This window comes from Lactuca sativa, chromosome 9 (assembly GCF_002870075.4).
Source record: "Lactuca sativa cultivar Salinas chromosome 9, Lsat_Salinas_v11, whole genome shotgun sequence".
Taxonomy (NCBI): domain Eukaryota; kingdom Viridiplantae; phylum Streptophyta; class Magnoliopsida; order Asterales; family Asteraceae; genus Lactuca; species Lactuca sativa.
Genome location: NC_056631.2, coordinates 33114754 through 33138488, shown reverse-complemented (window position 1 = coordinate 33138488; position 23735 = coordinate 33114754). Strand labels below are relative to the sequence as shown.

General features: G+C 37.5%; 4 protein-coding genes across 6 annotated transcripts; 1 reads left to right on the top strand and 3 right to left on the bottom strand.

Annotated features, from left to right (window-relative positions):
- Positions 1-380: 380 nt before the first annotated feature.
- Positions 381-6405, bottom strand: LOC111879447 (villin-3-like). Of its 2 annotated transcripts, XM_052767430.1 has the most exons (24): positions 6112-6405; positions 5961-6007; positions 5530-5650; positions 5314-5413; positions 5158-5223; positions 4777-5079; positions 4523-4700; positions 4211-4346; positions 3920-4079; positions 3669-3819; positions 3444-3544; positions 3214-3372; positions 3043-3111; positions 2888-2956; positions 2660-2797; positions 2421-2549; positions 2169-2316; positions 1920-2071; positions 1708-1833; positions 1567-1629; positions 1179-1497; positions 813-1084; positions 644-730; positions 381-543 (listed from the first exon to the last, which is right to left on the bottom strand). In XM_052767430.1, the coding sequence occupies exons 3-24, from the start codon at positions 5577-5579 to the stop codon at positions 481-483; spliced, it is 3039 nt and encodes a 1012-aa protein (XP_052623390.1). In that variant the 5' UTR covers positions 5580-5650; positions 5961-6007; positions 6112-6405; the 3' UTR covers positions 381-480. The 2 variants fall into 2 exon arrangements, with proteins under 2 accessions (XP_052623390.1, XP_052623389.1); XM_052767429.1 differs by lacking the exons at positions 5961-6007; positions 6112-6405 and adding an exon at positions 5740-5895.
- Positions 6406-12026: 5621 nt separating this feature from the next.
- Positions 12027-16906, top strand: LOC111879487 (magnesium-chelatase subunit ChlH, chloroplastic). The gene is made up of 3 exons (XM_023875955.3): positions 12027-13830; positions 13969-15771; positions 15848-16906. Exons 1-3 carry the CDS (start codon positions 12325-12327, stop codon positions 16700-16702), a joined length of 4164 nt encoding a protein of 1387 aa, XP_023731723.1. The 5' UTR covers positions 12027-12324; the 3' UTR covers positions 16703-16906.
- Positions 16907-17440: 534 nt separating this feature from the next.
- On the bottom strand, positions 17441-18739 carry LOC111879489 (uncharacterized). 2 transcript variants are annotated; one of them, XM_023875960.3, is made up of 3 exons: positions 18283-18739; positions 17831-17949; positions 17441-17723 (listed from the first exon to the last, which is right to left on the bottom strand). In XM_023875960.3, exons 1-3 carry the CDS (start codon positions 18620-18622, stop codon positions 17658-17660), a joined length of 525 nt encoding a protein of 174 aa, XP_023731728.1. In that variant the 5' UTR covers positions 18623-18739; the 3' UTR covers positions 17441-17657. The 2 variants fall into 2 exon arrangements, with proteins under 2 accessions (XP_023731728.1, XP_023731727.1); XM_023875959.3 differs by having other exon boundaries at positions 17441-17949.
- Positions 18740-18763: 24 nt separating this feature from the next.
- Positions 18764-22734, bottom strand: LOC111879488 (probable disease resistance protein At5g66900). The gene is made up of 5 exons (XM_023875957.3): positions 21618-22734; positions 21150-21547; positions 20694-21058; positions 20417-20613; positions 18764-19742 (listed from the first exon to the last, which is right to left on the bottom strand). The coding sequence occupies exons 1-5, from the start codon at positions 22237-22239 to the stop codon at positions 18916-18918; spliced, it is 2409 nt and encodes an 802-aa protein (XP_023731725.1). The 5' UTR covers positions 22240-22734; the 3' UTR covers positions 18764-18915.
- Positions 22735-23735: the final 1001 nt, after the last annotated feature.

Sequence of the window (23735 nt, the reverse complement as noted above, 5' to 3'; positions counted from 1 at the left end):
ATGTTAAATGTTTGTCTAGTAAGTTTATTTGCTTGCTATTTACATTTGTTTAATCTTGTTATGTTGTGTTTTCATTTTTATACATTGTTATCGTGTTTCTGCATTCTGATTATCCGTTTCGTTGTTGGGTTTTAAACTTGTTTATGAGACCGAATGTTTGATATCTCTTTGGTATATGTTTGGATTGCTAAGGTAATTGTATGAATCCACCGTAGGATCCCCAACAAAAGAGCATCATTTTCTGTTCTATGAGGTAATGGAGCAAGACCCGAATAACGTTGTTACCAAATTAATTGGAATTAAAAGAGAAAATGTTATAAGTAAACTAGTTAATTTCGGGTTTCGATTGATAATTGTTACACCACAACCACATAACGATGTAAGAACATCAAACACCATGCTTTCTAAGCTCAATATTAGAATTCAAATAAGGATGCATTATATCTATACAAAACAATGTGAAAGGGTCTCAAACATAAATCAAACTGAGAAACATAGCAAGCAAATCAAAAGAATGAACTCATCGGGTAGTCCTGAAAAAAACTACACCAGCAAAGAATCAAAAGAATAGATATGGTAAAAAAGGGTACCATTTATTTTTGAAAGACTTGAATGTCTAAAAGAGATCAACTTTCTTCTTAACCTGATCTTGCTTCCATCTTGGTAACTGATAGAATGCCTCTTTTGACATCTTAAATATTTCCTCAAATTCTTCCGGGGAGAGATACATCTGAAACATCATACCCAACAACAAATATCGGATCATCATTTAAATAATACTTTTCTTAAATCATATCTACAACCAAGATTACCTCTCTCTTCTTGTAATCAATCCCAATAACAGGGTTGGTTGATTTTGCTATGAGTCGTTCATAACTATATGTACTTTGAATGTCTTCACCGCCATTTTCATTCTCATCTGTTGTTTCTTTATTTGAAGGTTCCTCTTCATTGGTCTCTGCATTCGGCTCAGATGTCTCATCTGCAACCTCATTATTGCCAAAAACATCAGAGGCTTCTTCACCCTTCACTGGAGTTACATTTTCACTCCTCACTGGAGTTACATTCCCACTCCTGAATGGAGCTGTATAGAAGCATGGATTCTTTGTCACCATTATATTTTATAGGAGAATGTTAATATAATAATGTATATATGAATATGATTAGTGATTGATTACCTTGGTCAAAATTAACAGGTGAGGTAGAGGAAGAGACAGGGGCAGAGGCAGATTCTAATGATGAAAATTTTTTGTGCCTATGAGGAGGGGAATGGTGGTCCGATGGTGGTCCCTTCTTTTCAGCGGTGAGGACGTTGGATAAGGCGGCTATTGCCGCCGCTCTCTGGGACCCACGAGCTAGCATTCTTGGAGGTGGTCCATGTTGAGGAGTTTTAGGAGCAGTAGTTGATTTTGAAAAAGCAGAGGTTAAAGCTGCCATGGCTGATGCTCTTTGGGTGGCCCCACTAAGTTTATTTCCCGGGGGCTTAACATCTTGGCTCTGTTGTAATAAAATAATATGATAGGGGACACTTAAAAAAAAAAAAAAAACTTTTTATACAAGAAATACCTCTGCTACACAGCCTGAGCCGAAGAGTTGCACAGCCTTCTTGTGGAATGCATTTCCGTGAGCCTGGTTCCATTGAGAAAGAGAAAAATGAGATACAAATTAATTATTAATTATTAATTATTAATACATATGTATACATACAGTAGTTTTTGCAGGATCCCATGAGAAATATGTTGTGAAGAAGCAAGGTTCGTTTCCCTCTGTTACTCTGTATAATATGACAGATGGGGACAAGGAATCCATAGATGCAGCCAGCTCTACATATTTCTGAAATCAACTTATTAAAAAAAACATACCAACCAATACAACGTATAATTTTGCATTTGTATAATTATTATTATTATGATATGTACCTCGCCAGTTTCAAAAGCGTTTTGTTTTTCCGTTGACTGTGCTAAATGACCAACCCAAACGATGACCTCAGCATGTGTATCTAATATCAAGACATCCTCTGGAAACAAGTCATCTTGTTCAAAGCTGTGAACTTCTTCAATCTCTAACTTTCCTATAATAGAGGAAAATAAGATGATAAAAACAGTTGGTGGATATAATCAGCAAAAATGGACATGTGAAAGATAGATGATGGTTTATGGTTTTGAAACCTTTATTGCTTATTACTTCAAACAAGTGAGGTTCACGGATGATTTCCTGTGTTACTTTGCTACTTGAGTAGCTTTGTTTTCCACCAAGTGCAAGCCAGAAAGCTAAGCTTTCTTTTCCTTCTCTAGAGAATTTTACAGGCACTCCAGACTAAAGATATAAGAAGAAAAAAAAGGAGTTGAATTAACTATCAAGGATTGGAAAGGGGTATAAAAGTAAATAAAGATGTAAGATCGATAATTTAAAAAGCATACCTTCAAAAGTTCAACAACTTTTGCTGCTAATTGCTGCTGTTCTGGTGTACTCTGGTTTCCATACCAGGTAGAAACCGTTGTGCTGGATTGTAGGATAAAGCAGCTATATGAATTTAAAGATGTTGCAACCTGAATGAGATTATGTATGCACATTGTCAAGTCTTAGTTGAATTAAATCCCTTCAACAATCACATGATACACAAAAATAATAGAAAGTGGATCATATTCCTAGAGCATACCCTCTCTACTTGTTGAGCTTTATTATTATGAACTGAAGTTCCTGATATTTCAATCAGTGCAGCAGTATCTGGACTGTAGGTCTCATCATGCAGTCCTTTCTCTGCAATGTAGTTTTTATAACCAGAGCTCAATCCACCCTAGTAAAAGTAAAACCAAATATTTACCATTGTTAACAGCCTTCTTCTAGAGCTATATCTTTTACAACTACTACAAGTGGAAGAGAGTACCTTGAGAACAACCATAGGCTGAAAGATAGCAACAAATTGTGGTGCTTCTTTTCCTTGATGCATTCGACCCTACGATAAGATACTAATATTTCAAAACTAAATTTATATATAATCAGCAGCGCAACAAGTAAAAAAAGCTATTATATTTATGGTACCTGAACAGGTTTGCATTTCATAGAGTTGAACATTGAAGTAGTTTGTTGAACAGCCGTTTTTTGGTCCTCCTGAGATCAGACAACATAACAAGTCTTCATCCCAAATACACAATTAAAGATTTTTTTTTCTTAAAAAAAAAAAAGAAAAGAAATAATATGGTTTTAGTTTACCTGGATGCTATCCTTCCCAATCCAACAGCACAGGTAGTGATCTTCTTTCTTTTCATCAGAATGGTAGGAGTAAAGACAAATATAGCAATCTCCACTGTAAAATTTGCCAATATCCTCCTTGGGTAATTCCGTCTTTTCTTCACCATCAATACGCCATACCTAAAGAGCCCACAATTATTTTATCTTTCTACATTAAATCTAAATGTAGCAACAAGTTTATGATCTGAAACCTCAATTTTTCCATTTTCTCCAAGCAAAGGTGGAACATCCTCCTCTACAGGAGCCGTTTTTGTCTGACCTTTGACAAAAGCACCTTGTTGCTTCAGCAGAGCTAGTAATTAGAACAAGAGTAGAACTTAGGGTAAGTTTTAGAAAAAGTCAAAAATAGCCCTAGAAAACTCAAACAGCCATGTCCCATGTAACAAAAATATATATAAGATATAGAAATAATCTACCTGCTACTTTTCCTCTAGTTTCCTCAGGAGCAGAAGCTGCTGAAGCTACTGACCAAGAAGCAAAGTTGGATTTAAATGAACTTGTCTCATGACCTTGACCAATACGGGTTACAGGAGTTGACTTTGGCAGATTTTCTTTGAGAATAAACTCCTACAGATGGTGGTTATATTATATAGGGGAGAATCAATAACAACTAACAGATACACAAGATAAAAGATAAAAGATAGTAAAAGGTATAAGAGGGAGGAACCTCAGCAGCATGCATGACAGATTTTTTATCTGGCAATGGTGTTGTTCGACCAACCCAAATGAATAAATCGGTGCCACAGTATAAAAGATAACATCTGTCATTATGTAATGATGATTTTGAAAGTTCGCCTTCTATTTCCTGAAATTGACCTCTAACAATGCTGCATTCAAAATAGTTGGAACAGTTTCAAGATTCATAGATTAATTTAATGTACCCTAATTGACCAAAAGGGTAACTAGTCCGTGTTACATGTTACGATTAAACATTACAACTGAAAGAGTGGAATTATACCAGTAAAGTTTGGGGGGAGTTTTTTCTGGAATTATATCATCATCACTTGATACTTTCTTGCCGCCTATAGGAGCAAATCCACCAAAGAGGGCCCAAAATTCAGCTGATGGCCCCTCTGATTGTAGCTTTCCCTCATCTGCAACATATTAAGAGAATGAAAAACAGAATATAATAATAATAAGTTAACAAGAATAATGATGGATGGATAATTGAATGTATACATTCTGTCAATTGATAGATCATCCAATCATAAATATTGAAAAAAAGGTAATGAACAAGGAAGGGATAGAACTTGGCTAACAAGTGCCCTACCAACAATTGCAACATTGCAGTTTCCCTCATGATATCTTTCCTTCATATTCTGAACAACATCTAATGCTTTGAACCTTTCTTGAACATTCGTGTTGGCCCCATTGAACATAAAGATTTTATCTTTAGTGTCCAATATGAATATTTCATCATGATTCAGGGTGGAGCGCGTAAAAGGGACCTGAATAAAGAGCAGAAAGATGTTTCAAAAGATGAATAAACAATTGATCTAAAATATGTTTGAATTATATATGCACCTGTTTCAATCTGACAACTCGTTTTCCTTTACATGTGTACAACCGTGGTTCAGGCTTTTCTTTTTCTTCTTTTTCTTCTTTTTCTTCTCCATCTTCTTCTTCTTCTTCTTTTTCTTTTTCTTCTTCTTCTTCGGGTGTTTTGACTTCAGATCCAAAACCTCCCTCAGGTGGAATTAAACATGGTTTAAAGTATGACAAAAACCTATTAGATTCATGACCTTGAAGTTCTCGATACTCTACTGCACGATTGCCAAGAACTGAATCAAGCTCAACAGCTTTTACAGCTGCTGCTCCAGCTTCATCCTAATTTACATCATGAATTTGACTATTTGTTACAGATATACAAACAAAAAATTTACAAAAAAACGTAGAATGAAATACCTGATTAGCATCTTTTCCCAACCAGAAATGTATATTGTAAGTGTATGCACCTGCCTTTCCAGCAGTCTGCAAATAAACAAATTGTTGAAATAGAATTATACCACTTGAGATAAAAGGACAGGAGAAAAAAGATAAATTTTTGGAGGTTATAAGCACCTTCAAGATAATGTATGAATCACCAGAGGAGAATCTACCATGGTCAGAATTTGGTAAAAGTACTGGTTGTGAGTTCTCAATTTTCCATATTTCAATCCCTCTACAAGGAATTAAGGAAAAAAAATCTACACAACTGTTTACAATGGAGGTAAAGTAACAATATCCATATGTGAACAATTTTATATATTATAAAATTTAGAAATTCAATAAGGATACACTTTCTGACCAACTCCCTGAAATGCAGGCTCCAGAACTCTGATAGACATGGTGCAGAAATCCTGTGTTATAACTTGTTTCAACGAGGATAGAGAAGAAGATCATCCAAGGTTTCAAGTCCCTGCGATTTCAATCAGTAAGTCAGTTGTATGTGTAGGAGTCGGTTTTCCTGAAAAGAGAGCTCATTGACAAGTTTTCTATATTTATCACCTTTAGCATATTCAACCAATGATCAAAAATCTTAATAAGAGCCAATGTTGTGATAAGATCAAAACAAGCAGCATCATCTAACATACATATATGCAAAACAAGCAATCTCCTAACTTTTTGGAAAAAGATGATCAAATTCAAATCGAAATCTGGGAATTGCATCAAAATATTTGACGACATATAAACAAGTGACACAATCAATCGATGAGAAGGAAACGTACCTGGGTAACACCCAAATAATTTCTCACGCCAAAACGATCACAATGTGCTGAGTTTTGAAAGAGGAAACATTAGGGTAAAGTAGATAATTGATGGAAAAAGAGAGAGAAAGAGGAATGGGGGTACTCAAAGAGCTCAATAATTGGTGTTTACAGGTTGTTTTCAAATCTTTTCCAGACGGGGTTTCTTCTATGATCTTGATATATGAATGAAAATTCAAAGTTGTAGTTGAAAAGGAGATTATAGGAAGGTGAGCATGAACGAGGCATGCAGGCCCGTAGAGAAGGAAAAAATCAAAAAAGGCGAAGTTCTTTGCAGAGATCCGGTGACAAGGGCACCTGCGAACGCTTCCTTTTCGTTTCGATTTTCCCTTTTTCTGTCCCCATTATTTCTTTCTTTAATTTTTTGTCCTTGAAAGTTGAAAGTGCATTTGGCAATTGGCAATTGGCAATTCTTTTCTTGGCGTCAAATTCAAAATAGAAGTTGGGAGTTGGGACACAACCGTAGGGTTGTAGGTGGGACCAGGATAGCTTTGAGTTCGTCTCCGGTTCACAAAGTTAGGTTTCGTCCGGTTTTTTTTCTTACTTTTGTTTAAATGGAAATAAGCTAAATATATTATAAATTTGACATAATTACAAATAATATTAACAAGGAAATTAAGTAACTAACTTTTATAAATGTTATAAATGAGTAACTAACCGTTATAAATAAGTAATTTATTAATAATAATAAACTTTTATAAATTTTGGAAAAATGATCATTTTCTTTAGAATAGAGCATTATAGAGAAATATTCTTTATTTAAGAGTATTTGATGGTAGGCAAAGTTTGGATTTTGGAATCTAACATAGTCAATTTTAGAGTACACGGTAGTTAAAACTGTACATGCAGATATGACATTTCGGGAACACAAAAATTAGGTTTTACTTTGCTATATAACACGTGATATTCCATTTAATTATTCACTTACAGCCAAAATCCATAATTCTCTATTATAACTGTTAGACAACGACCGCGAAGAAAACTTTACAAACTTGCATGTTTACATGCACAACCTTCAGTGGACGAACCATCATAGTTACACGAACATCAAAACTAATGTCATGAATCGTTTCCAACTCTGTTTTGTGGCTATTGGATGTGTGGTAAAATGACTTTGCTCCAAATTTTAATTGTATAGTTAAAATGTATAATCTTTTTACAACTTATTGTTTTATTTTCCTACAAAAAATACAGCTTCATACATTCATAGATTGTTTGTTGTTTGCCATATTTACAGGTAATGTCCCTTTAAGAGGAGACTACCTACACAATGTTCATAGTGATTGTTATAAACAGAAACATCCAGATCTTGCCTATAGCATTCTTTCTTGGTGTGGCAAATAATGTCGACTCTTATACGATGTTCCTCGTGAGGTTGAAGGAAGCTTTCATGGATGCTAAGGAAATATCATTCATAACCAATATAGACGATGCCATAACTTCAACCCTAGGTCAGGTATTCCCTAATTCTTATAACGACTATTGTTGTATGAGTGTGGCATTGTATGTGCATACAAGAGATGGTCAAAACATAACATTTGAACCTTTCTTCTGGCATACATGCAAATCATATACTATGTCTGTTTTTCAAGAAACATTTTGTTAGTTATCCCTTATTGCATGTGAGGCGCTTACCAACATAGTTCATGTGAAATGAAAAATACTCTATTTCCCAACATCTGTTGGAATGTACTCAACATTGATATTCCATAATTCCTTCTGGTGTTATTAGTTAATAAACACAATGTAATGATAATTAACGCTTATTGAGGTAATATGTGACTACATTCAATGGATTTTTATTCAACGTAGTCACGGGAGGTAAAATGATATATAAATACTAAATTATTATTTAGTTGTAAAATTAACATAAATTATAATGTTTATTTTTCAGGGAGATTGACTAACGTACTTACCCCGTATGTCGAGATGGTGCTTCGGAGGAGGATGCACAAGTTTGTTCAGTGGCTGTCAACAAATATCACGGCCGACATTTTTCAAGTTTTTGATTTTAGAAAAACTTGTGTTGTATATCTAAACAACTACACATGTTTATCTAGGAAATGGTGCAGTCTTAGCATATCATGTGGTCATGCTATTACAGCATCACGTTATTCAAACATTACAGATTTTTCCATATAGTTCAGATATATTATTAGACTGATGTATTTTTATGTACTTACCAGACGCAAATATGCATCTTGTTCCCTTTCCATCTGAACTGGAAATACCATACCCATTGATGGTTGTTTTAATCCTTGTGTAACCGAATATTTATTTTTAATAGCAATTAATTATGTTTGTTAAACGTCTTCACATTTGATGTTATGTCTTTAAACTTACTCTTAACTTCTTCTATTCGATGCTCTCTACAAGATAACTTATAGTGAAACATATTTTTGAAGCGGGCCCAAAGTGATCCATACATCAAATATGGGAGATCGGTGACAACAATATCATCACCAATGATTATCCAAGACCGAACGAGCGTGCTCACTAATTCTGAAAGTCCATGACATGGGTTAATTTGTTGCTATTCTGAAGTTGTATAAGTAACTTTAATGTCACTCTTAACTATAATGGGTCATGAACACTAAATGTCACGCAATCCAATGCACACATTCCATACTGATATTCCGGATTGACATTTCGGATGTTAACGGAGTCATACAACAACATTGCACACAAACTCAGACATATATTCCTAATACACACATTACTTTGTTAAAACATCACACTATTAATATGCATCTACCATCCATCGTAAAAGAAGTACATTAGCAAAATAATAACTTGAGAATGAGTTCATCTGAATTTCATGATTGACATTATTGTGACAACCGAGACAAAAGCGTCACTGATCGCCGTTAGAAATCAACGTAGACAATAAAGTGTAATATGACAATAATGTAGTATTCCAGTATTGTGTGTGTATATATATATATAGGTTCTATATATATATATATATATATATATATATATATATATATATATATATATATATATATATATATATAGAACCTACATATATATATATATATATATATATATATATTCGATTTCGTCCTAACCAAACGCGATTATTACGACGAATAGGCTCAAAAATAAGTTCGTGAAAAATCATGTCGTCTTATGAGCAGGTTAACATATTCAGAATGTACGCCTCAACGTGATTCCAAAAATATAAATTTCATAAAAATCCGACCTATCATGGAGGAGATATAGTTTTTACTATATATTGGAATCAATCGCACATAAAAAGTTAAAACGTCGAAAATTACGAAGATAACGGTTGACTTCTAGCAAAAGTCACCAAAAAGAAAAACATAGTACTTCTCAAAGTAGGAATTTTGAGACCGAGAATGTCGAAAACAAAACCCGTATGAGAGTTATAATTTTTACAAAATCATCAAAGTTAGAAAATATATGCTAAAAATGAAAGTTGGAATTAGTCAAAACTACCAAAAGGAAAGTTGTACACGTTGATACCTACACATGGATATAAGAATCGTCGAAAATGGAGCTCATACGCAGGAGTCATGGAATTTAGAAATTTGAATTCTCATCGCACACGAACCACTGCGCGTCACATGCAGCAGGATACAAGTGACATGATGCAATGTAGGCACACGCACCACTGCGCGTCACATGCAGCACGCATTTATGACGTCCATATCTGTCAGGATACGAGTGACATGGTGCAATGTAGGGACGACATGTGGCAGCTCCCTGATGGAGCCACACGCATGGGACGTGCGGCACGATGCATGATTCTTACTCTCAAACATTCTATAAATAGAAAGATTCGGCATACCTAATCTGTACACTTTCCAAAACTCTCTTTCTCGAAATCTGAGCTTTTCGTGCTTCCCGAGCGGTCCTCAAGTTTCCAACGATCCAACACTCCGCTACGGTCGTGTTTTGACATTTCAATTTTGTGTTTCCTCCATCTCTTCATCGTCATACATGATAGTCATATTGTTTATGTCGCCACCACTAGTTTTATGTTTTTCCCTTTGTGTTGTTTCTTTCAAAATACTTTGCATTGTGAAACGAACTTCTGGAGATATTTTAGTACAAGGTGTTATGTCACCAATAACATCGGCAAGATGCTTCTTAGTTTTGCTTGTACGGCCACCACAAAATTTTTTGTGACAAAAATTACATATATAACTCTTGTTTCCTTTATCTTCCTCACTATAGTTATATGTTCTCATGTTTTATCGTCTTTGTTCTTACATTTGATTGAACGAGATTGTGTTTCCATTGGTTGTTTGTCTCTAGATTTCATCTTGAATTGTATTATAAAATCATAAAAAAATTTCAAAATTAGAATAACAAAACATAAGGTGATCATAACAGAAAAATTACAATCCAATATAACAAAAACTAAAACTAACACTAAAATTAACAAACCAAACAAAATTTTGAAGTTCCATATATATAAAATAAACTTAAATAGTGGGGTAAGGTTTCCTTCAACCCTCAGACCGGCTGACATTTTGATTTTTGGATAGGTCGGAGGGAAACACGCATGTGTCGATCTTACAGGGGTATCCCCTCTCGTGGGCCTGAGGACTGGGGGTTTCACAGCGGGATATGCTGCTTTAAAAGCAGCCACAAGCAAAGTCACCAAACATGAGAGATCGTACATGAAAAATCAACACGTGTTCATACCATTTGAATTTGATATGTTTGGTTTCCTCGCATCGGATGCGGTAGAGCTTCTTAAAAGAGTACAACGAATCATGCATAGCAATGTTATATCTCCTAGATCTTCGGATGTAGTCTTTAAAAGAATTAGTTTTACCATTCAAAAAAGCTTAGCGGCACAGCTTGTTGCCCGTTTGTCATCTCACTCATTGTACGATGACAATGGCCAAAATTAATTGAAATAATATATTGTGGAAGTAAACAATATAGGACTTATGTAATGATTTTGTCAATAGACTTAATTAAAAAATCATGTACGGATCGTAGGTTGTAATGTATTAAAAAAGAGAGACGTGATTATAGAATACTATGTATTATCATGGAGATAACGAGACATAAGAAATCGACCTACAATGTGTTACATTCAATCGAAATTGTAATGGGCTATATTTGTTGCAAGTTGTGAAGCTCGTACTTCATAGTTTAGCCCAAAAATTAGTCAGGTCCTCAATTCATCGGTTTAAACAATATTTGACCAATTCATTACAACCAATTCAACTTGAAAATATCAAAAACCAGCCGGTTCTTTCCGGCATAGAAGCATAAAACCAGTCAGTACACCGGTTCTTAAAACCTTGCAAGAAAGAGTCAAATCTAATAACTATAGTTGAAACAATAAATCCTTTTATTATGATTATGATTTACAACCTCCCTTAATAAACCAATTTTACCCCCCCCCCCCCCCCCCCCCCCCCAAAAAAAAAAAAATAATAATAATAATATAATAAAATAAAAAAAGAAAATCTTTAAAAAAGAGGCAACCGATGGGCCTTCAGCCTTCGGAACCAAACCACTGGTGCAAACGTATGATACATGGCCCCATCAAAACTCACACAACCAAGATATTTTTTAAAAATAATTTGAATTACTTAAAGTACATTTTACTATTTTAGTAGCTATAAACTTTATTGTATAATTGTATACTGGTACCATTTTCTTTATTATAATTGATCAAGTTATTTTTATAAAAAATTGACTGACTTAATTAGATGAGTAGACATGTCACAGACATCTAACTAAACAGATTGGTTTGGAGAATTTTAATCTAAATCATTTATGATTTATGAATTTTTAATATGAAATAAATATTATTTTAATATGAAATAAATATAATATGAGTTGTTACTTTACTTTCTCGCTTGTCATCCACACTCCCTAAAATCCACGTCCTCCTCGTATTGATTTTGAAAATCCCAAACAACCAATCAAAACCCACCAAATATCATCATCATACCCCCTTCTCAGATAGACCCTGATTTCATTTCTACCCCATTTTCTCTCTCACACACTAAAAAAACACACATACTCTCTAAACGAAGCTCAACCTCATGCACCACGTACCTTTCCCTACGTGTCTTCTTCCAAAACCATTAACCCGGCAAGTATGCAACTCCGATTTTTTCACTTCACTCGAATATATAATTCAGAAATCTCAAGAAAAACAGAGAGAAGGGCACGGAGACAACAAGAAACCGTCTGCCATTGTTGTTATCGAGCTTCATAAGCTCAACATACAGAGCTAAGTTCACACACACTAAACTCAACCCTTCTTTATTTATCCCTTTTTATTTTTTCTTTTTCTTCAATTTACAGAGCGGTTTGCTGTATATAAATGGCATCATCTTTGATTTCAACACCATTTACATTACCCACAACCAAAGCCGATCAATTATCTTCAATCTCTCAAAAACACTACTTTCTCCACTCGTTTCTACCAAAAAAATCTTCACCGCATTTACCCAATTCGAGAACACCACACAGTTTGGGTGTGAAATGTGCTGTTGTCGGGAACGGCCTTTTCACCCAAACGACACAGGAAGTTCGTCGGATCGTACCTGAAAACAAGCAAGGCCTCCCGACAGTTAAAATCGTGTATGTGGTGTTGGAAGCCCAGTACCAGTCGTCACTTTCAGCTGCAGTCAGGACTCTGAACAGCAGCAACAAGTTTGCTTCGTATGAGGTGGTGGGGTACCTGGTGGAAGAGCTTAGAGACGAAAATAACTACAAGAGCTTCTGTTTAGACCTTGAAGATGCAAACATCTTCATCGGGTCGTTGATTTTTGTGGAGGAATTGGCGTTGAAAGTGAAGGATGCGGTGGAGAAACAGAGGGACAGGATGGATGCGGTGCTGGTGTTCCCTTCGATGCCGGAGGTTATGAGGCTGAACAAATTGGGATCGTTCAGTATGTCTCAACTGGGGCAATCAAAAAGCCCGTTCTTCCAGCTTTTCAAGAACAAGAAGAAGTCATCGGCCGGGTTTTCTGATCAGATGTTGAAGCTGGTGAGGACGTTGCCAAAGGTGTTGAAGTATCTGCCGAGTGATAAAGCTCAGGACGCGAGGCTTTATATCCTGAGTCTGCAGTTTTGGCTTGGTGGGTCCCCTGATAATTTGGTGAATTTTGTGAAGATGATTTCAGGGTCTTACGTTCCGGCATTGAAAGGGATGAAGATTGGGTATTCGGATCCGGTAATGTTCTTGGACAGCGGAATCTGGCATCCATTGGCTCCATGTATGTATGAAGATGTGAAGGAGTATTTGAATTGGTATGATACAAGAAGGGATACAAATGAGAAGCTAAAGAACCCGAATGCTCCTGTGGTTGGATTGGTTTTGCAAAGGAGTCATATCGTGACAGGAGACGACAGCCATTATGTGGCTGTCATCATGGAACTGGAAGCGAAAGGTGCAAAGGTGATTCCTCTTTTCGCGGGTGGGCTTGACTTCTCGGGTCCCATCGAGAAGTATCTGATTGACCCGATCACAAAAAAGCCGTTTGTGAACTCGGTGGTGTCGCTGACTGGGTTTGCATTGGTGGGAGGGCCCGCAAAGCAAGATCATCCAAGGGCAATCGAGGTGCTGATGAAGCTGGATGTGCCGTACATTGTGGCGTTGCCTCTTGTGTTCCAGACGACTGAGGAATGGCTGAACAGCACTTTGGGTCTTCACCCGATTCAGGTGGCTTTGCAGGTTGCGCTTCCAGAACTTGATGGAGGAATGGAGCCGATTGTTTTCTCAGGACGAGACCCAAGAACCGGTAAATCCCATGCCCTTCACAAGAGGGTGGAGCAGCTCTGCACCAGAGCAGTCAGATGGGCAGAACTGAAGAGGAAAACAAAGGTACTTACTTTTTCTCTCTCTCACATCACATATGCCTTATGCTGCTTTTTTTTATAGATATAAGCAGAGAAGTGAGGATAAACTATGAATGAATTCGAGTGAATTTTGAATATATTTTGATGTAAAACTTGAATGCAGACTGAGAAGAGGGTGGCGATCACGGTGTTCAGCTTCCCACCAGACAAAGGCAATGTGGGATCTGCTGCATACCTGAATGTGTTTGCGTCCATTTTCTCGGTGCTTCAAGACCTGAAAAAAGATGGTTACAATGTGGAAGGCCTTCCAGAGACTTCTCAAGAGTTGATTGAAGAGATTCTTCATGACAAAGAGGCTCAGTTCAGCAGTCCAAATCTGAATGTTGCATACAAAATGGGAGTGAGAGAGTATCAGCAGTTGACTCCTTATGCCACTGCCTTGGAAGAGAACTGGGGAAAGCCTCCAGGGAACTTGAACTCTGATGGGGAGAATCTCTTGGTTTATGGGAAAGCATACGGAAACATATTCATCGGGGTCCAGCCCACTTTTGGGTACGAGGGTGATCCCATGAGGCTGCTTTTCTCAAAATCAGCAAGCCCACATCACGGATTTGCAGCTTATTACACTTATGTTGAGAAGATCTTCAAAGCCGATGCTGTTCTTCATTTTGGAACCCACGGATCCTTAGAGTTCATGCCTGGGAAACAGGTCGGGATGAGTGATGCTTGTTTTCCCGACAGTCTTATAGGGAACATCCCGAATGTCTACTATTATGCAGCTAACAATCCTTCAGAAGCCACCATTGCCAAGAGAAGAAGCTATGCCAACACCATAAGCTACCTGACTCCACCTGCTGAGAATGCTGGTCTTTACAAGGGTCTGAAGCAGCTGAGTGAGTTGATTGCATCGTATCAGTCTCTCAAAGACACGGGTCGTGGTCAGCAGATCGTGAGCTCCATCATCAGTACAGCCAAGCAATGCAATCTTGACAAAGATGTTGATCTTCCTGAAGAAGGTGTGGAGATTTCAAGCAAGGAACGCGATCTTGTTGTTGGAAAGGTGTACTCCAAGATCATGGAGATCGAGTCGAGACTGTTGCCATGTGGGCTTCATGTGATCGGTGAGCCTCCGACAGCCATGGAGGCTGTTGCCACTCTGGTCAACATTGCCGCCTTGGACCGACCGGAAGAAGGGATCTCCTCTCTTCCATCGATACTGGCGGAGACGGTTGGCAGAGAGATAGAAGATATTTACAGAAGCAGTGATAAAGGAATCTTGAAAGATGTGGAGTTGTTGAAGCAGATCACAGAGGTGTCACGTGGGGCTGTTGATGCTTTTGTGCAGCGGAGCACCAACAGCAAGGGTCAGGTGGTTGATGTGTCTGGTAAATTAAGTACATTCCTTGGGTTTGGTCTGAATGAGCCTTGGATTCAGTTTTTGTCTGAAACCAAATTCTACAGAGCCGACAGGGACAAGCTCAGGGTTTTGTTCCAGTTCTTGGGAGATTGTTTGAAACTCATTGTGGCTGACAACGAATTAGGCAGCTTGAAACAGGCTTTGGAAGGGAGGTATGTGGAGCCGGGTCCAGGAGGCGACCCGATTCGGAACCCGAAAGTTTTACCCACGGGAAAGAACATCCATGCGTTGGACCCACAAGCAATCCCGACAACAGCAGCCATGCAGAGTGCAATGGTGGTGGTGGACAGGCTGCTGGAGAGGCAGAAGGCGGACAACGGAGGAAAGTATCCGGAGACGGTTGCATTGGTGTTGTGGGGAACAGACAACATCAAGACTTACGGGGAGTCTCTTGGTCAGGTGCTATGGATGATCGGTTGTAGACCCGTTGCAGACTCACTGGGACGAGTCAACCGGGTGGAGCCTGTGAGTCTTGAAGAGCTCGGAAGGCCAAGAATTGATGTCGTTGTCAACTGCTCGGGAGTCTTCAGGGATCTGTTCATCAATCAGGTACCGAATCGATTTCTTTGTTAAATGCTTTTTTTCAATTTTCCAGGTTTTTCTCTGACAGTATTTATTGTTACAGATGAACCTGCTGGACAGGGCGGTGAAGATGGTGGCTGAGCTGGATGAGCCGCTGGACCAAAACTATGTACGGAAACACGCACTGGAACAGGCGGAGGCTCTTGGGGTGGATGTGAGAGAAGCTGCGACTCGTATCTTCTCAAATGCATCCGGATCCTACTCATCAAATGTAAATCTTGCAGTTGAGAACTCATCATGGAATGATGAGAAGCAGCTTCAAGACATGTATTTGAGCAGAAAGTCGTTTGCATTTGACAGCGACACTCCTGGTGCTGGAATGGAAGAGAAACGAAAAGTGTTTGAGATGGCATTGAGTACGGCCGAAGCAACATTCCAAAACCTGGACTCATCTGAGATATCTCTGACAGATGTCAGTCATTACTTTGACTCCGACCCCACCAACCTTGTTGGGAGCCTACGGAAGGACGGGAAGAAACCAAACGCGTACATTGCAGACACCACCACGGCTAACGCTCAGGTGCGGACCCTCTCAGAGACGGTCCGTTTGGACGCAAGGACAAAGCTGTTGAACCCGAAATGGTACGAAGGGATGCTGTCGAGTGGTTATGAGGGTGTTCGTGAGATTGAGAAGCGGCTCACCAACACGGTGGGGTGGAGTGCGACTTCTGGGCAGGTGGATAACTGGGTGTATGAAGAGGCTAACACCACCTTCATTCAAGATGAGGAGATGTTGAACAGGCTCATGAACACAAACCCTAACTCCTTCAGGAAGTTGGTGCAGACCTTCTTGGAGGCCAATGGGAGAGGCTACTGGGACACTACGGAGGATAATATTGAGAAGCTAAAGCAGTTGTACTCAGAGGTCGAAGATAAGATTGAGGGCGTTGATCGGTAATTTATAGTTATGTGATTGATATTTATAACCTTGTCATCTGTTTCCTTTTCCCCAAAACTGTAAACATTTTGATCGTTCATGGGGACTACTCTCATTGTATTCTATAGTTTCAAGATTCTGATTCACCAAAATTTAATGTAAATTCAATAAGTTTCACATTGTGAAACAACAGATAGAGTGAAGGTCCCATCATAATCTATCTTATATGACTGAGTAATACCATTTGCCTTAGAAATTGATAGTGCTTCTGTTTGCTTTGTGTTTGAGTAAGAACACCCATGGAAGCAAAAATGAAACAGGTGCAGGCAGAGAGAGGCAGGCATCAGACATGATAACATGATTATAATTTCAATTTATCAAATCACAAACGAAGTTGTAGAATCATTGAAGCAGTTTCTAACATTACATTACCATACTTAAAAAGCCAAAAAAAATAGAATGCCATTGCTGTGGTCATTTTATGCCAACAAATACTGTTATTGATGCTTCTGAGAAACTTGCAGTCGTCTGTGGGTGAGCAAAACTCTTGAACTCTGTCACTGGGAATCTTGATATGTCAAATATTGGCTCACTGTTTACAATTTAACGTGTTTCTTGAAAATCAAACTTTTAATTAGGTCAAAAGGAGTAAAAAATCAGCTCGCGTGTTTCTATTTCTCGCCTTACTTTAGCATGATTCGGAATGCAAAATCCATAGAATTTTCATGACACAAGAGTTGATGAATTGCGATATCAATGGAGAGATTGAACATTATGTCAATAGATAATAATGGATATGACAATACAAATATAATCACCCCAACAGTTAATTTCTCAACTTATCTTTTTCTCATCATCTTTACGTGTTTTCAACAACTTGGGCCTTGGCTTTAAGGGTTTTAAGAAGGAAGCCTGAAAACTGACCATTGTTCTCAAAACACTAATCAACTTAGACTCAATATCTACCCCATTTGGTTCAAGAACTCGTAAACACCGTGCAACCGCCTCCATTGTACTCATGCAACCACCAAAAGGTTCCTTCCTGAGTATTAACTCAGAGTTGTATATTGTTCCGCCATCAACATTAACATCATAATTCAAACATACTTGAGTTGCAAACTTTGACAAAAATGGAAAGCTAGAGCATACCATCTCCTTTGCGTGCTTCCATGTCCCATCAAAAGCAATCAGAACAAATTTGTTTGAATCATCATCCCCAAATGAAGACTTCCACTGGTTAATCTCCATCGAAGGAGTAAGATCCGTACCTATAAAGTGAAACAGGTCAGCACTCAGCAGTCTGTACCTGTAAAACAATGCAGGACAAGACTACATTCACTTGAATTCCAGAAGCCCTCACAAGGTGTCCTGAATTTGATTACCATGAATTATCTAATGGAATTGAGTTTTATTGTTTATCGATTTTCAACATTGGAGTGTGTTTTGTCGAATCAAAGTAATCCGCAATGAAAAGGTTGAATTCCTCATTGTTGGTGATACCCAGACAAATTCATTTCCAGAGCATCTTTTTCATGAATTATATTAACAAGAACACCATTAGCAGAATATAAACAAAGTATCTAGCAAAGTCAGAATCATACCAGGAAAGAGAAAAGCCACATGTAGACATTGTTTAGGGTTTTCTTCGGTGGCAGCATCATGGAGAGAGTCAAGAAGAGCCGACCCACCCCGTCGTAATCGACGGCCAATTAGGGTTTGGCAGCTGCGGAGGCATTTGTTAAGCACCGGCACTGTAGCGAGTGGGTGGCGCCGTTCGTGTGGATGTTGCAGGATTATGATTTGCGTGCTCGTGGAGAATGGTTCAGCCGGAATTGAGTCACATAGACACACGGTCGCCGGCCTTTCGCAGACATTGCAGATTCTCCGCCGTGCATTTGGGTGGTTGAATTGGTTGTCGTCGTGCATAAAATCCGACATCATAAGGTCAAAGCATGGACTCCAATTTTCGGTTTATTTGTTATGCGAAGAAATAGTTGCAAGGTCTAATTGCTCCAATTTTCTAAGTTCACCTATTATACACCATTTTATAATTCCAAATCAAAAGAGTACACTTCATAAAAGTTCCATCATAAAAGAAATTTATATTATATACACAACAAACAAGTTTTACACCAAACTATACAATTATACATGAGCATAATCACACTATGTTTTGTAATTCATACATGGTTTTAAGTACATAACATTCTTCGTATTAATCCTTCAATGATAACTTAGATATAATCTTGAGTGATATTCAAAAAGGTACTGAATCTATCTTCTTCTACCAACTTTACTTTGACACACGTGAGATGGCTCCATAGCAACGAAATTTCTTCATCACAAACAACTTCCAGAGGGCATAAACCCTTGACTGACAATGGCAGCTCACGCAGCCCTGTGCATCCTCTCATATGAATCATTCTCAGACTACCCAATTCACCTATTTCCCCTGGCAACTCTAGCAGATTTAAACAGTCTGTCAGATCAATCACACTTAACTTCTGCATGTTTCCAATCCATTTGGGTAACGTTACGAGATTTGAGCATGACGCAAGCCGCAAAACTTCCAAATTTGATAAGTTTTTTCCAAATTCTTCAGAAAGCGAACTCAATTCGAGGCAATTAGTAATGTTGAGTTTTCTAAGATTGACTAGATTGCATAACATGGTGGGAAATGTGATTAAATCATCACAAGATTCGATGTCGATCTCCAAAAGGCTTTGTAATTTGTTGGGTGTGTATTCGGTGAAACTGTTCCCGATTTTGCACATGATCAAGGATAGCTTCTGCAAGTGTGGTAACTCCAGAATTGATGTACTGATTGAAGATATTGAAACGTGTTCTAATCTAATGGTGGTTAGACCGGATAAATATTGTGGTGAGGGAAAGTTTTGAAGCTCTGAGAAGTGATAGCCGTAGTTTGTGAAAATTATAATCTTTAAGCTCTCCATGCTTTGCATAAACTGTGGCAAGGGATATGTCTTTGACATGAAGTTCAACACCAAAACTTCCACTTTGGGGGCTTGAATGTCGTTCCATTTCAAAGAGAATCTTTCATCTGTCATCAAGCATGGATAGTAGGATTAAAAGAAGGGTTAAATGCAGGAAAAGGCAACGTACTTTCTTGGACTGTTTATCGTGACATCTTACTTTCATTTCTTCCTATTATATCATGGTATTATGAAAAATCTACACAAATTATAGCAATACCATCGAATACAAAACAATTGGTAAAATTTTATAAATGTAAAGTCTAGATAAGAAAAATATTGAAAGTACAATGATACAATTAGGTAGATTTTTCAAAGTAAAATGTCTTGATAAGAAAAAAATGAAAGTATACTGCACTAATAAGTAATAGAAAGCAATGAAAGTAGGATGTTATAGTTCACAAATAAATGAAAGCATGTTGCTATTTCTTACGATTACAGTTAAATGCAAGAAATAGCTTTGTAAGTCTATTGACTTGTTTATTAAAGCATCCTAATTGCTTTCTTGCCGATAGAACATTTTTTTGAGAAATCTACCCAATTACAACATTGTTTTCGCTACTATAATTGGGTGGATAACGTCCAAATAAGAAAAATATTGAAAGTAAAATGTTGTGATTGGGTGGATTTTTCAAAGTTCAGTGATTGACCTCTCACATGAGCTGCTCAGATGATGCGGTTTACCATTTTTTAAAAACACATTTATGAATAGATTCCTTCTTTTAAAATTGGGGAAACAAACCTGTGGAAATGGAGAATAGATGGGCATCGACAGTCTTTGGTAATTTGGGAAGATCTTGTCCATTTGCATGTATGATTAATCTCTTTCTATGCTCTATTGGTTCTTGGTTGCTTAAACGAATAGCTAGTGTTCTCATCAAATCGTGTTGCACAAGAGCTTTGTCCTCACAATAGTTGCTAATCACAGGCGAATGTTTCCTGCAATCAAATAAAAAGTGTATGACGAAATGATTCTTTGTTTGTGCATAAGGGTGGTATTGAAATCAGAAGACAAGTACCTTATTGGCAACAGAGTTGCAAGGTTTTTGTAGGAGAGTTCAAAGAGGTGGTTCATTGTGGCTAATCCCTCTTCATCATCATTGTATAGATGGACCCACATGTCCATAAGCATTGTAGCCGCTATCCTCTGATCTTCAGGAAATAACCCCAAGTCCAAGTAACATTGCTTGATTACTGATTCTTCTTTGAATACATCTAAACTTCGTGCTAGACAAAGTGGTATAGACTCTTCCAAATCCAAAACAGTTTGCTTTCCATCAGACAGATTTTTCAACATGCCAAGCCAGCTTGTAATGTCTGTCCCTTTTAACAAACCACCGATCACACTAAGGGCCAGTGGATGTTGCTTGCAACACTTCACCAACTACACAAAGCAACAAAAAAAAAAGGCTAAAACTATGTTATATAATGGGAAAAGAAAAGTTGATTCCAACTGAAAAGAGGTTTCGTTCTACCTTGTCAACAAGATCATCTGGTATATCAGCATCATCACTTTCACATTCTGAAAATGCAGAGTGACGAAACAGAGCAGTTGCATCTTGGTGGCTCAAAAGTTGCAAGTGATATGTGTTGAATTGTTTAAAGGTGAACCTAGATGTAGCAAGAATCTTGTATCCACGGAACTTGAACTTGAAGCGCTTGATAATGGAATCAGACCATACATCATCGAGTACCAATAGTGTTTCAGATTTATTTTCACCCAAAAAGCGCCCCCATTGGTTGATTGCGTCATCATCATTGATAAAATCAAGCTTCTGGCCTGCTTGGTTCGACTGAAGTAAATTTTGTACAGCCATCTTCAAGTTGGGGGTCTCCGAGATGGTAGCAAAGTAGATGTTTCTACCAAATTTTTCTGTTCAAATGAGAATACATTCGTAAATAATGGAAAGATTTGATAAAAAGAATGGAAAAGATTTGAATACCTTGAATAGCGGGATCGTGGCAGAGCATTGTTACCAAAGTAGTCTTCCCTGAACCTCCGGCAGCGGAAACAACTACAACTGAACATTCATCACCACCAGCAGAATCTTTGAGGACCATCGCCTTCAAATCCCTAACTCGATCGTCAAATCCAATAACAACGTCTTTCAGCAATGGAGCGCGAGACGACCAACGACCTGCATCCCCTTTCATCATTCTCATTTGCACATTTTTCGCCACCAGCAGATCCAGTATACCCCTAGTATTCAGCAACTGAAGATCAATCTGACAAAATCTAAGCAACGATGCATTTAGGTCATCCAGCTTCAACGCGTGAGTGTATTTCTTGTAGAAATTCCATTTGATACGCTCGCATTTGAGAACGAGAGCTTCAGCGCCTTCCATTTGAGCGATGAACATCTCCTTTTCCTTTTTCGGTCGATCCAATACTTCAATTAGTTTTTCGATTTCATCGAAGATGGGCTTGTTTCTTGTTATGGTGTTTTGTAATTGAATGAGATTGGGTTTAAACTGCGAGGTTTTCTTTATTACGTGTATGATGGCATCTGATAATTTAGAAACAGCGTCCCCTAGCCCAGCTCCTACTAGGTCTGCAGGATCCATTGATGATGCGGAAGAAGTTGAATTCTTGATGAACTTTATGATTTGAATTGTGATCAGAAAATGCCTTCCCAGCGGTGGTGTATGAGCAATCAAGAACGCGTTTGAAGAAGAATCAGGGGAGAAAGTTCCCTCGTTTTAATTACATTTCGGGAAATAATCGTTGCTTTCCTACAGCAGCTAAACGACATCGTCTTCTTATCCTACATTTTAGAGACATATTTGTCCGACTCTACAGCAACAACAGTTCATAGGGGTCAAAAACGGTCAACGGGAACGACGATGATCTGCTGAGACGATAGCACATGCAAATTTTAGAGCATAGGCGGCGCGGATTAGGCGACGGCGGCTTATGGTTTGCTTGAGACGAACGCTGACAGTCACAAAATTACGATATCCGATCTTTTTAATTTGTTATATGAATAGTTTCCATATATTTGGTAGTCGGTTTATGACGAGTTGCATACTTGCATATTTCCTTTCTGTGATTGTATTGCAATATAAAAGCTTATCATTCAACAGATATTTCTTATTCTGTGTTATTTATGTTGGATTAAATCTCGCTAGTACTTGGTAGTGGCCTATAGACTAATTATGTAATAAATTACATACATAGGGCATAATTATGTTGTATACCATAATTGCCATAATAACAAAAATAGGTCTTTTTACTTACTAAATTGGTAGTATGATAGATACAAACTTAAGGGACAACCAAACTTGTGTGGTGTCTATTCTTAACCATAAGATGTAAATGATCATAAATATATATGTACTTATTGTTTCATTTGAGAGGATACGGGATCTCATTCTACAAGCACTCACATCGGTGTGGCCATGTAATAAAAGCCAAGTCATCAATTTCTTGCATCTGCGGTGAGCCTTGCAAAATGTTGGTGGTGGGCCATCTAACATAATATATATATATATATATATATATATATATATATATATATATATATATATATATATATATACTAGGTTAAAACCGGTGTGTTACACGGGTGATAAATTAACATAACTTAGATTTAGAAATAAAAGTTAAAGAAATAGCAACATAATATCATTTGTCTAATGTTGAATGCATGATTTTATGAAAACTAAAAAATTAAATATAAATGTAGTGCATTATTATTTCTGATTATATAAAAAACTTCATCATACTTATCTATTACTCATGCTTTACTAAAAGCACTAACACATATCAATATAACTACAAATAGCTCTTTATTAATAAAAAAAAAAAAGACAAAGAAACTCCTATAAACACCTACCCCACACACACACACACACACACAAAAAAAAAAAAAAAAAAAAAAAAAAAACATATGGTAAGTAAGTGTCAAAGCAAACTCTCATGTGCAAAATAACAATTATGGCATCCATTTCCACCTTAGGGCAAGAACCTATAAAATTAAATTATAAATTTAATTGATAGAATTATATGCTAGGTCTTGAATGTGGAGAAAAAGAGAACCACAAATCTATTGACATAAACC